Source organism: Cetorhinus maximus, chromosome 28, assembly GCF_964194155.1.
Source record: "Cetorhinus maximus chromosome 28, sCetMax3.hap1.1, whole genome shotgun sequence".
NCBI lineage: Eukaryota > Metazoa > Chordata > Chondrichthyes > Lamniformes > Cetorhinidae > Cetorhinus > Cetorhinus maximus.
In genome coordinates this window covers 26,736,109-26,749,447 of record NC_135906.1, presented here as the reverse complement: position 1 = coordinate 26,749,447, position 13,339 = coordinate 26,736,109, and the positions used below count along the sequence as shown (strand labels likewise).

General features: G+C 42.9%; 1 protein-coding gene across 1 annotated transcript in view; it reads right to left on the bottom strand.

Moving 5' to 3' along the window:
• The window catches only part of xab2 (XPA binding protein 2), a 54,902-nt gene that overhangs the window by 10,115 nt on the left and 31,448 nt on the right, over positions 1-13,339 (bottom strand). Inside the window, exon 13 of the mRNA XM_078531466.1 lies at positions 2,420-2,582. Within this exon, the coding sequence (XP_078387592.1) occupies positions 2,420-2,582 (163 nt within the window). The remainder of the gene's footprint in view (positions 1-2,419; positions 2,583-13,339) is intronic.

Genomic DNA, 13,339 nt, shown 5'->3' with positions numbered 1-13,339 from the left:
AATCTGTTTTAGTGAATAAGTGGCCAAAAAGTGAGAGAAAACACTCACTTCCTCTCCAATCTCCCTTAAGGCTCCATGATAGATTCCAAAGATTTGGGATGACCTGGAAGATAAAAACTGCACTGGGATACTAATGGCAAGGTACAAATTTCTCACTGACGAACGCATACTTTGACAACCCACGATTAGCATGTAATGTTTGATTAAATAGTAATCAGGCCTGGATTATGCGACACCCAAATACTGTGTTCTTGTACCATTCTATCCAGCAGCCAACAAAAACTGGGCAGGATAGTTTAGATTTAAATACCCAATCAGAACTAGACTGCCTGATTGATCTAAAGATCTGCATAATCACGAATGGACATGTATATTCTAACTATCAAAGCACAAATGAAAATGGAATCGGGTATAGGAAACAATATTTCGTCAGGGGTGGGAATGAACTGAGAGTTTCAGATTTTCCAGGATAGTGGGTGAAAGTGTAAAGGGACACCATCTATAGACGCCACAGGTTTGTACAATTGGAAGTGAAAAACTGAGGAAAGGTAAAAAAGGAGGGGGGTGGAAAGCAAGAGAATGTAAACGAAATAGAACAGTATCAACAGCGACGCATTAAATACATGGTCTTTGTTTTGAAACAGCTGGCCATATTTAGAGGTTGGAGGTCTAGTGGCGCAGTGGGCAGTATCCCTGCCTCTGAGCCAGAAACTCCAGGTTCAAGCCCCACTCCAGGACTTGATATCCAAGGAAGGCATCTATAACATGGCCAAACAGGTTGAGTATCAACATTCAAATCCTTCCATCACACACCAATGACAGGTGCTAAGAGCAGGAGAGGTTCCTGGTCAGCTATGTGATGGAAAGATAATTGGAGCCTCTACCATCACTATCTGTAGCTCCAGACTACAACACACATGCAAAAGAGCATGTTGCCACAGCAACTTGGACTCCACTGTGGGGAGCTGGTTGGCTGGTGTGAATCAGATTGGTGCCAACAGTACAGGGTTCGATCTTCGTTCTGGCTGGAGTGGATTCAGGACCTGTGGCCTTGCCCTACTCATGGAGGTCGTGGCGCTGTGAGCCAGAGGTGCCTTCGGGCAGAGAATGGAAGATGATGATTTACAAATTAGGAGGGATGAGAAAGGCAATTCAAGAAAAAGACAACCATAAACCATCTACAAGATGCACTGCAGAAACTCACCAAGGTTCCTTAGGCAGCACCTTCCTAACCCACGACTGCTACTATCTAGAAGGATAAGGGCAGCTGATGCATGGGAACATCACCACCTGGAAGTTCCCCTCCAAGCCACTCACCATCCTGACTTGGAAATATATCGTCGTTCCTTCACTGTCACTGGGTCAAAATCCTGGAACTCCCTCCCTAACAGCACTGTGGGTGTACCTACACCACATGGACTGCAGCGGTTCAAGAAGGCAGCTCACCACCACCTTCTCAAGGACAATTAGGGATAGGCAATAAATGCTGGGCCCAGCCAGCGAAGCCCACATCCCGTGAATGAATTAAAAAAATAAATAAAATCAGAGTGAAGCAGCTCTGGGGAGAAATTAGAGAACTGTTCTTCATGCAAGGGGCAGTAACAGTGTGGGGCTCTCTTCCACAAGAAGCTGTAGGTGTTATCAATTATTAATATTTAAATCTGAGAGCGATAAGAGTTTTGCTAGATGAGGTTATAAAAAGAGATGGAGCTGAGGGAGGTGGCCGGAGTTAAGATACAGTGATCTTGTCAAATGGCAGAATAGCTCAAGGGGCTGAATAGCCTAATTTTGTTCCTAATAAATGAATGCAGATAAAATGGAGGCACAAGATTGGGACAAAGGGAGAGGGCTGAAGAATGGAAGTCACCCTCTCAGGCTAGAAGCTTTTTCATCTGTACAACATGGTACTGGAACAGTTCCAAGTGTAAGGCCAAATGAGGAAGTTGATTACCTGTCACAGGTGAAGCCACGAACAGTTCACGGCTCAGAAGATGCACATTGCGGATTGTAAGCACATTTCAAAAGCTTTGCTGGAATCTAAAATACATTTCAGGACTCTTCAATCATGTTTGGGTACGTAGAATCAGTGCTACTGCCAGGGGCCAGGCTTACTGTGTGAATTCAGTAATGGAACGACCAAGTGTGGCTAATCCAAATCTTACAGCTAATTTATATTCTTTTATACAAGCAAAACTGCTCATTGTAATGAAAAAGCAAAGTGCCCGTCAGTTTTGATTGAAGCCCAAGAGAATTTGGTTACATTTAAAGAATTTGTCACGAGCGTAGCGAAAGCTAAAGGAAAAAATAAACAATACTTTAGTGACATCCTCTGGAAACACTTTTCACAGGTGTTTGCACCATTCACTGGAAATCGGAGTTTGAACAACAGAGTTAAAACGTCAAGTTTGTAAGGACTGACTTTTGGCAAATTTCGGTGGGCATCCATCAAGAGCTTGTTCAAAGAGGTCTCGCGCTCGTTCCAGTTTCTTCCCACCGTACCGATCGATGAATTTCGTAAGGTAAGTGTTCCAAATATCGTATACGTTGGGCCACTTAAATAGGGCAATCCCTCTCTCGTAAGCCTGCAAAAACAAAGCGCAGTTGGTTATATAGAAGGAAGAGACCCTTCCACTTTGTTAGTAGATGAACTGTGAGCTACTGAGCCAGATGGGCTAGGTTCCTAGCCTAATCCTTGCTCTGTATGTTGGTAACTGATCTTAACGTTTGAGGCACTGCAAATGGCATCACACTGGACTCTGCAGCGAGAAAGGTCAGCTGGTCTTGTATCTGATTGCCACCCAGTTACCATAAGGTGTTGAGCTATCTGTAAACTTCTGTCAGAAAGTGTCCATCCATGGAACAGCAAGACTGGCCTGCTTTGATGCCACCTCAGTCAAAGCCTGACCAAACTCACCATACAGGCTAAAACATAGGTTTACATTGAACGTATAGGGCAGGAGCTGGAAATTCAGCCCAATTGGTCCATGCTGGTGCTTATGCTCCACACGAGTATACTCCCATCCCTCTTCATCTCACGCCATCAACACATCCTTCTATTCCTTTCTCCCTCATGCGTTTATCTAGCTTCCCCTTAAATGCATCTACGCTATTTACCTCAACTACTCCCTGTGATAGAGTGTTCCACATTCTCAGCAATCTCTGGGTAAAATCGTTAATACTGAAGTCCCTACTGGATTTATTAGTGACTGTCTTGGAGTTAACTTCCCCCAGCTTGTCCTCCCCTGTCAAACTCTTTGATAATCTTAAACAGGTCTGTTGTGTGTTTCCCCTCAGCCTTCTCTAGAGATAAGGTGAGGGTCATTTGGAAGAGGTACTGGGCATGTGCTGGCACACGCACCCCTATGGAGGTCAACTTTAGGGTGGGAGGGAGAAAGTGGGAGACAAGTAAACAGTACAGAAGGAGCATGCGCAGCATATGTTACTGAAATCATCCAGAGGTACCCTTCATAGAGGAGCTGATTGTGTGGAACAATGTATTATGAAAATACCATGATGCTGTATCCAGTCACACAAGTGGGCTGTGGGCTGCACACTTACACCAACAACTTGCATTTATTTATCACCTTTAACATAGTAAAACAGTTTAAGGTGTTGCAAAGGAGTAGTGTCAAACAAAGTTTGACACCAAGCCTTGCCAAATAAGGAGATATGAGGATAGGTAGCCAAAATTTTGGTGAAGGAGGCAGATTTTAAGGAGCGTCCTAAAAGGTAGAGAGATTTAGGGAGGGAATTCCAGAGCTTAGGGACTAGGCTGCTGAAGGCACGATCACCAATGGTGAAATAATAAAAATGGAGGATGCACAGAAGGCCAGAATTAGAAAAGCACGATGAGCTTGGGAGGGTTGTCGAGCTGGAGGAGGTTATAGAGACAGGGAGGGGCCAGGCCACAGAAGGGTTTGAGAACAAGAATGAGAATCTTAACATAAAGGCATTGCTTATCCGGGAGCCAGTGCAGGTAGGGAACACAGAGGTGATGGGTAAACAGGACTTAGTGAAAGTTGGGATACAGGCAACAGAGGTTTGGACAATATTTATGAAGGCCACTCCATGTCATTGGCAAATGTTGACTGCCAGATGACAATATGCCAAACATATCAATCTGTTGTGTTCCAGAATGGCCCTCCTCATGATGACTTCTTAATCTTGGGTGAGGTCACTGCCGCGGAGGATGCCAATGCTAGGGCAACTCCCAAACAGGATGGAAGAAAATAAACATACAATGTTTTCTTTTAATTTACTCTTTCATGGGATGTGGGCACTGCTGGCAACATCAGTGCTTGTTGCCCATCTCCAACTGCCCTTGAACTGCGTGGCTTACTAGGCCATTTCACAGAGCAGTTAAAAGTCAGCCGCATCTGTGGATCTGGAGTCACATGTAGGCCAGACCAGGTGAGATTGGCAGATTTCCTTCTCTACAGGGCAACAGTGAACCAGATGGGTTTTTTTTTTAAAACAACAATCGATGATAGTTGCATGATCACCCTTACTGAGGCTAGATTTCAATTCCAGATTTTATTAATTGAATTTAAATTCCACCAGCTGCAGTGGTGGGATTTGAACCTGCCACCCCCAGAGCATTAGCCTGGGCCTCTGGATTACTTTGCTAGAGTCTCCCCCTAGTTGCAACCCGGGCACCCTCGTCTCCCAAAAAGTTACAATTTACTGTTAAGCCAGGTGGTTTGAGCAGGCCTCGATTCGGATTGTACAAAAACTTGGAACCACATCTGCAACATGCACTTATAGTGAAAGTAGGAGGCGTAAGAGTTTGGGGCAGCATAGCAAAAGAAATGTTTTATATAAATAGGAACATAATATTCGAATTAACGTAGAAACAGATCAAAAGCCCATGTTGTTCCAGTGCAGCACAGGCAAAGTTCCTACGAATAATTGTTATTGTTAGGAACAACCCTTATATTTTCTAGTCTACTGCAGCCAATATAAAATACTGCTCCCAGGCTCATGTTTTAATTAGGAAACTATTGTTTACAACAACCTGAAGAACCGATTGGCTGGTCATAAAGGGGCATTGTCAAATTGGGTTGCTAATCCTGAATAGGAATAGTGGGCTGAATGGCCTCCTTCTGAGTCTCAATGAGAATCAGAATGCTATTCTTCCAGGCACTATGATTTTATCAAATAATGGAAGTTGTGCTGAGAATCAGAAACTAGCATCAAGCCTGCAGTTCCAACAACCAAGAAAGGTTCATGCTCACAGAGTTATAATGGTAAGTCATAAAATAGAACATACTGGAAAAACTCAGCAGGTCTGCCAGCGTCTGTGGAGGGAGAAATAGAGTTAACGTTTCGAGTCCGATATGACTCTTCTTTCGAACTGAAGGGGCAGGTGGAGCAGAAGAGGTCAAAGGTAAATTAAGAGGGTGGGGGAGATTAAATGATAGAGATGTCATGGAACCAAAGGCAAAGGTAATGATTGTATAAAAGAAACATAGGATTGGTCCAGAATAGGTGCGAATAGCAGATTGAAGGTCAGTGCTGCCTGAAAGCAAAATGTGTTAATAGCAGCAATAAGTTCAGCATTGTCTAAAAGCAAAAACATGAAAACAAGATACAGACTGGCACTTGGGGAAAGAAATTCAAAATGGAGGACAAGAGCTCAGGGTCTGAAGTTGTTGAGTCCAGAAGGCTGTAAAATGCCTAACTGTAAGATGGGGTGCTGTTCCTCCAGCTTCTGTTGGGCTTCACTGGAACAATGTAAGTTGCTGAACTGGAGCGGAAACTGGCTTGGCTAAAGGAATTGAGGTGGTAAACTGGAAAAGCTTTGCTGAGATGGGGGAGGTGGACCCTGCCTAGTGATGATGCCCAATGGTCTGTTCCAGTCTCCTTAGCTCTACTCATAAATAACATGCAGAAAAGTATTTCTTGACCGCACTATAGTGCTTTGTATTATACACCTTTAAAGCCCTTTTCACTATATATAATTCATTCCTCAACATTGCAAATATAGCGATAGGAGTAGCCCATTCAGCCCCTTAAGCCTAATTTGTGATTCGATTACCCCGTGGCTGAACTGTATCTCAACTCCAATTACCCGCTATAGTTCTATAGCCCTTAATACTCCTATCTAACAACAAGTTATCCGTCTCACTTTCGAAATTTTCAATTGAGCTAAACTGAGCAGTTTTTTGGGGAGGAATGGGTTCCTGATTTCCAACACGCTTTGTGACATTTTGCCTAGTTCTAATTTTAAGGTTATTATCCCCCTTGTTCTGGACTCTGCCACTCTTTGATAGGGATTTACATGTTCCGCCTGGTTGTACGTGGCTGGTCAATTGCACATCATTTGGCTTCTGTTACTGCCATCCACATGCATGATACAGAAATGAGTGGAAATTAGCTGATGCCGGAACCAATATGAACCAAAAATAGAAATGAAACGCGCCCCCCCCCTCCCACACCACCACAACGAAAGCGGCCAGAGATTAGATTATAAAATATCAAATGCCAGGGCATGATGTGCAAGCTGTAATCTAACCTCAGGGAGTCATAATGGTCAGGTATTAGTCTAGTTTTGCATTTTGAGCCAAATCACCTGATTAGATCACTGGCTTTGTATAACCTGGCGTGTTTATGTGTAGTTACAGGATCCTTTCTCTCAGCTAGCGACCTGGTTAGCCTCAAGCACGCTGGCTTTCACGTTGCATAAATTGCGGTGGTCTGAATCATCTACATTTCACCGGTGTACAAGTGCTCCAAATTTTACACCAGGTTGTCAGGATGTCAGCTTATCCAAGGTGATAAGCTTATCCAAGGTGACAGCCCAACACTCCTCGTCAGCTGTCCCTCAGCTCAAGGACAACGCCTACTCAGGGTCACGGGTTTCAGTCACGGGTCTTCATGCGACTGAACAGGCTGATTCTCGGAGTACTTTGGGCAGATGCCCCATGAGGTCGCGGGATCTGGAGTGCAGGATTTGCTTCCTTTTCTGCCACCGCTCTACCTCGTCATTAAGAGGCTGTGACTCAAAACGTGATGCAGCTTGACGGACAAGTTGTCGCCATTTTGGACGATAATAGCAAGCCAGGCCCAGTTATTCACGTCAATGAATTCAGTGCTTCAAGGAGAGCTTCAGAGTGTCTTTGTAGTGTTTTTTTTTTGGTCTTCCTCTGCAACACTGGCCATTTGAGAGTTGAGAAAACAGGTCCTGGTGGGGGAGATGCTTTTCGGCTATCGGGCCCAACCCGCCCATCGCTTCACAAATATTTAATGGTACAGGGCAGCTCGTCAGGCAGCAGTAACAGGCGATTGAAAGACCCAACATCTCACCTTGTACATAGCGAGTGAGTGGCAACATAGCTGAGGTGAAAGATCAGAAACTACAGCCTGAGTTTATGTAAGCTTGGTCTAAAATTTTTAACGGGGAAACTTTCTAGAGATCATGTCAAGGAAAGAACATGACCCATATTAATAAGATTTTGGCATATGATTCACGAACTGGGAGAGAAATGAGAGCAGAGGGCAACTCTGGAGCTTAATTTTTGGTTTAGCCAGTGATCATTAGTCAGTAACATGGTGCAACAATGAACTGCTCCATTGTGTACACTCCTGGCTTTTGCATATAGTATTAGCAGAATCTCTTTGCAACACTCAATGCAAAACTGGGTGGCAGGCGTGGCCCGGAAGTAAAATAAGCAAATAAGTTGTTCTATTGCATCATGATAAACCTAAACAAAACCAAAACAGGTTGTTCTTCTGGTTCGAACACCTAGTGATTGGGAACTAGATTTTTAAAAATTTCATTTATGGGATATGGATGTCGCTGGCTAGGTCAACATTTACAGCCCAACCTTAATTGCCCATGAGAAAGTGGAGGTGAGATATTCATACACACAAGGGAATGAAGCAATCAGAAAGTTTACTACCAGGGCACAGCTATCCACAGATTACATCGAGCCAGTGTCGATGGTTGTTAGATGCGCCAAATGGCCATCTGGATAATGGGAACTTGCTTGGAACACACCAGCATACCCTTTACTCTCCCAGCCTTAACTATTAGAAGCGCTATAGGTGCATCTATACCATACGGACTATGGCAGCTCACCACCACCTTCTCAAGGGCGATTAGGGATGAGAATCCAGCAATGCCCAGATCCCATGAATGAATTTTAAAAAGTGCTCCCATCATTACCTGAGCTGCGAATCAAGAGTTTTTTTTAAAAATGGGCCACATAGCTATGGATCATGGAGCTTCATGGGCCATACAATAAAATCCATGTGCCTAAAGATGTTCGGATTTAGGAATTATCCACCAATTAGTCAAGAGTGCAAAATGCTGCCCTTCCTCAAATTCCAGACAGGCAGAATTCAAACAGAGGAAACCAAATCAGAGTAAACCTTATCAAGTGCCATTAGGTATTGGCAACAAATGCTGGCTTTGCCAGTCATGTCCACATTCCATGGAAGAATTAAAAACCAACAAAAGAAACAGAGGTTTAAATAGATCATTAAATATGACTCAGCTTCATAGGCTAAGTTGCCGGGTCTCAGAGGCTGTCTACGGCCCAGGGCAACATATTAGACTCTCCTGCTGCATGTTACCAGAGAGATGTATGACGATGGCAATGCAACTTAATCAGCACTGACACATTGTCTTCCCCGGCATTGATAACAAAAGGCAGCAAGAGAAAAGCTGTTTGACTGATGTGCGAAAATCACTGAAGAGCAGATTTTAAATAAAAGAAACAATTATACAAAATTGCAACCTAATTCGAGGTCTAAAATCCAAGTTTTAACCCAATTTCCATAGCTAGGGAAGTAGAGAGGGCTTTAAACCAAACAAGAGGGGTGAGGGATCAAGCATAGGTAAATGTAGCAAATCAAGGGGTAGAGTCAAGGCTGGAGAGCAAAATAATAATATGGGAAATGAGGGTCAGAGAATGGCAGGAAGGGACAGAGAGAAAAAAACCTGAGAATACACCAACAGACAAGACTAGATGTTACAAAGATAACAAAAAGACAAAGCTAAAGGCTCTGTATTTGAATGCGCGTAGCATTCATAACAAAGTAAATGAATTGATAGCACGCATTGAAGTAAGTAAATATGGTTTGATAGCCATTACGGAGACGTGGCTGCTGGGTGATAAGAATTGGGTCCTGAATATTGAGGGGTACATGGCCTTCAAAAAGAATAGGAAGCTAGGTAAAGAAGCAAGGGTAGCACTGTTCATCAAGGGTGGCATTGATGCAATAGTTAGAGATGACCTTGATATAGGAGATCAGGGTGTAGAATTGGTTTGGGTGGAATAAGGAATAGTAGGGGAAAGAACTCCCTGGTGGGACTGATCTACAATCCTGCTAACAGTAACCACGACATAGGACAAAATATACAAGAAGTAGTATTAGTTGCGTGTGATAAAGAGATGGCAATAATCATGGGTGATTTTAATCTACATATAAACTGGGAAAATCAGGTTGGCAGTAGTAGCCTGGATGAGGAGTTTATATAATGCTTTTGAGATAGTTTCTTAGAGCAACACATTCTGGAACCAACCAGAGAGCAGGTTATATTGGACTTGGTATTGTGTAATGTGACAGGATTAATTAATGATCTCAGAGTGAAGGCACCCCTAGGTAGCAGAGACCACAATATGATTGAATTTTATATCCAGTTTGAAAGGGAGAAGAGTGGGTCTAAGACTAGTATTTTAAACTCAAATAAGGGCAACCATGTGGGCATGAAAGCTGAGCTAGCTGAAGTGAACTGGGATACTAGGCTAGAGGATAGTTCAATAGAGAGACAGTGCCAGATATTTAAGAGGATATTTCAGAATACTAAGAATAAGTATATTCCTACTGTAAAGAAAAATTCTATGGGGAGGACCTACCATCTGTGGTTAACTAAAGAAGTTAAGGAGAGCATCAAACTTAAGGAAAAAGCATATAACCCATGCAAAAATGAGTGGCAGGTCAGAGGATTAGCCAGAATATAAAGAATGGCAGAGAATGACTAAAAGGTTAATCGGGGAAAGAAATTAAGAATATGAGAGGAAGTTAGCTAGAAATGTAAAAATGGATAACAAGAGATTCTACAGGTATTTAAAAAGGAAAAGAGTAAGTGGAGTGTTGGTCCTCTAAAGAGTGACAGTGGGGAGTTAATAGTAGATAATAAGGAAATGGCAGATGAAATGAACAAACATTTTGCTTCTGTCTTCATTATAGAAGATACAAAAAACATTCCAGTAATATCTGTAAATCAGGAGATGGAAGGGATAGAGGAACTTGGTGAAATTACAATCATTAGGGAAGTGGTACTGAGCAAACTGATGGAGCTGCGGGCTGACAAGTCTCCGGGTCCTGATGGACTTCATCCTAGGGTCTTAAAAGAGGTGGCAAATGAGGTAGTAGGTGCGTTCGTGTTAATTTTCCAAAATTTGCTAGATTCTGGAAAGGTTCCATCAGACTGGAAAGTAGCAAATATAACCCCTCTATTCAAGAAGGGAGGGAGGCAGAAAACAGGAACCAAAGGCCAGTTAGCTTGACGTCTGTCTTGGAGAAGGTGTTAGAATGAATCATTAAGGAGATTATAACTGGGCGCTTAGAAAATCTCAAGGTAATCGGGACGAGTCAACATGGTTTTGTGAAAGGGGAATCATCTTTAGCCAATTTATTGGAGTTCTTTGAAGGAGTAACATGTGCTGTGGATAAAGGGGAGCCTGTAGACATACTGTACTTGGATTTCCAGAAGATATTTGATAAGGTGCCACATCAAAGGTTACTGCGGAAAATCAAAGCTCATGGTGCAGGGGGTAACATATTAACATGGGCAGAAGATTGCCTAGCTGGAAGAAAATAGAGAGTGTGCATAATGGGTCTTTTTTTGATTGGCAGGATGTGATGAGCAGAACTCCACAGGGGTCTGTGCTGGGGCCTCAACTTTTTACAATTTACATCAATGACTTAGACAAGGGAAGCAAAGGCATGGTAGCTAAATTTACAGGTGACACAAAGGTAGGTAGGAAAGTATGTTGTGAAGAGGACACAAGGAGGTTGCAGATGGATATAGATAGGTTGAGTGAGTGGGCAAAAATCTGGCATGTGGAGTATAATGTGGGAAAATGTGAAGTTGTTTACTTTGACAGGAAGAATAAAAAAGCAGACTATTACTTAAATGGAGAACGACTGCAGAATTCCGAGGTGCAGAGGGATCTAGGTGTTCTAGTGCATAAGTCACAAAAAGTTAATATGCAGGTACAGCAAGTAATTAAGAAGGCTAATGGGATGCTACCCTTTATTACAAGAGGAATTGAACATAAAAGTAAGGGTGTTATGCTTCAGTTATACAGGGCATTGGTGAGACCACATCAGGAATTGTGTGTGCAGTTTTGGTCTCCTTATTTAAGGAAGGATGTAAATGCGTTGGAGGCGGTTCAGAGGAAGTTTACTAGATTGATACCTGGAATGGGCCGGCCGTCTTATGAGGAAAGGTTGGACAGGCTGGGCTTGTTTCCACTGAAGTTTAAAAGAGCGAGGGGTGACTTAATTGAAGCATATATGACCCTGAACAGTGTCAACATGGTGGACATGGAAAGGATGCTTCCTCTTGTGGGTCAGTCCAGAGCTAGGAGGTACTGTTTAAAATTAGGGGTCACCCTTTCAGGAGAGAGAGGAGGGGATTTTTTTTCTCTCAGAGGGTTGAGAGACTCTGGAACTCTGCCTCAGAAGGCAGTGAAGGTGGGGTTATTGAATATTTTTAAGGCAGAGGTAGATAAGATTCTTGTTGGGCAAGGGAATCAAAGGTTATCGGAGGTAGATGGGAATGTGGAATTTGAAACACAAACAGGTCAGCCGTGATCTTACTGAATAGTGGAGCAGGCTCGAGAGGCCGAATGGTCTACTTCTGCTCCTATTTCGTACGTTTGTATTTTTTGCTCTTCCAACATGTAGATTCCCTGCCCGAGGAGGTCCACAAGTAGGTGCTTGGTCAGACTAGCTCACCAGAAGCTGTTGACTCTCAGACTGCACCTCAGCCTAATCAGGCTGGATGACATCAAACAATATCTGCGTGTATCTTTTTTTCTATCGTGGGAAGTGGGTGTGGCTGGCAAGGCCAGCGTTTTTTGCCCATTCCCAATTACCCTTTGAGAGTAGTTAAGAGTCAACCACGTTGCTGTGGGTCTGGAGTCACATGTAGGCCAGACCAGGTAAGGACAACAAATTTCCTTCCCCAAAGGATATTAGCGAACCAGATGGGTTTTTACAACAATGATAGTTGTCATGGTTACCATTACTGAGACTAGTTGCCAATTCCAGATTAATGGCAGCACTTCAAGCTAACATGATGGGTACAAAACTAATCCTAGGAAACTCAAAAGAGAAAACTTTGTAATGTACATTCCTCATGTACTGAGAATTCAAAATACTTTTTCACTCAAAAAAATTAAATCGTACAATAACACAAATAGTGGAGAATTTAATGATTAAAATAATTGAAATTTTGGGTAATTTAAGTTAGACAAATATGAAATAAGACTAAACTACACTTTCCCACCAGTTGCGAGTTAAGTGGGTAGCACTCTCACCTCTTAGTTAAATGGTCATTTGCTCGAATTCCACTCTTGAGGAGAAAGTCTAAGCCGACACTCCCAGAGCTGGTACTGAGGGAGTGCTGCACTGTTGTGGCAGAGGCCACAACTGAGGTCAACTATAGTATCTCCTTCACCTCACCAGCTGAGGTCAGCATCCACGGTTTGAAGCAGGAGTCAAAACTGTAGCCTCCCTGATCGCCGTGGTTCAGCTTAACGCTGGGCAGCACATTTGCGCATTGCAGCATCAGTGGGCGGAGGGAGGAGAGCAAACACCACACGCTTAAAATGTGCGGCTCTAACTATTCTGATTTACCCATCAACATACCAAGGAGCAAGTGCAAATTTTACAGGATCCATCGAGCATGACATTGAAAGTAATGTCAAACTAAGCATCATTAAATCATTATTGCTTTCAATTGAAAAGAGTTGCTAGGATACGGCAATAAAAATATGCACAAAGGCAAAAGGCATGATGTTTAAAACTGGAGGCATACAGAGTTAATTTACTTTGTCATTTTCTGGATCATGTGTATTGACATTTAAAATGCAATTTGGGTGTCTGATTATTAGTTCTTCCTCTTATACAAACTTCATAAAGACGATAAAATGTAGAGGTAAATCTATAATGAAACTGGACTAGTGATTTTTATATCCTCCTGTGCCTCGGTTTGGTTCAGAGCCTGGGCGGCTTTTATTCCAAAGCTGCAATTACAATGCCCCAGATGCAGCCTGACAAAAAGTAATCCAGTCTGAGCATTGCACAGGCCTCAGACTCT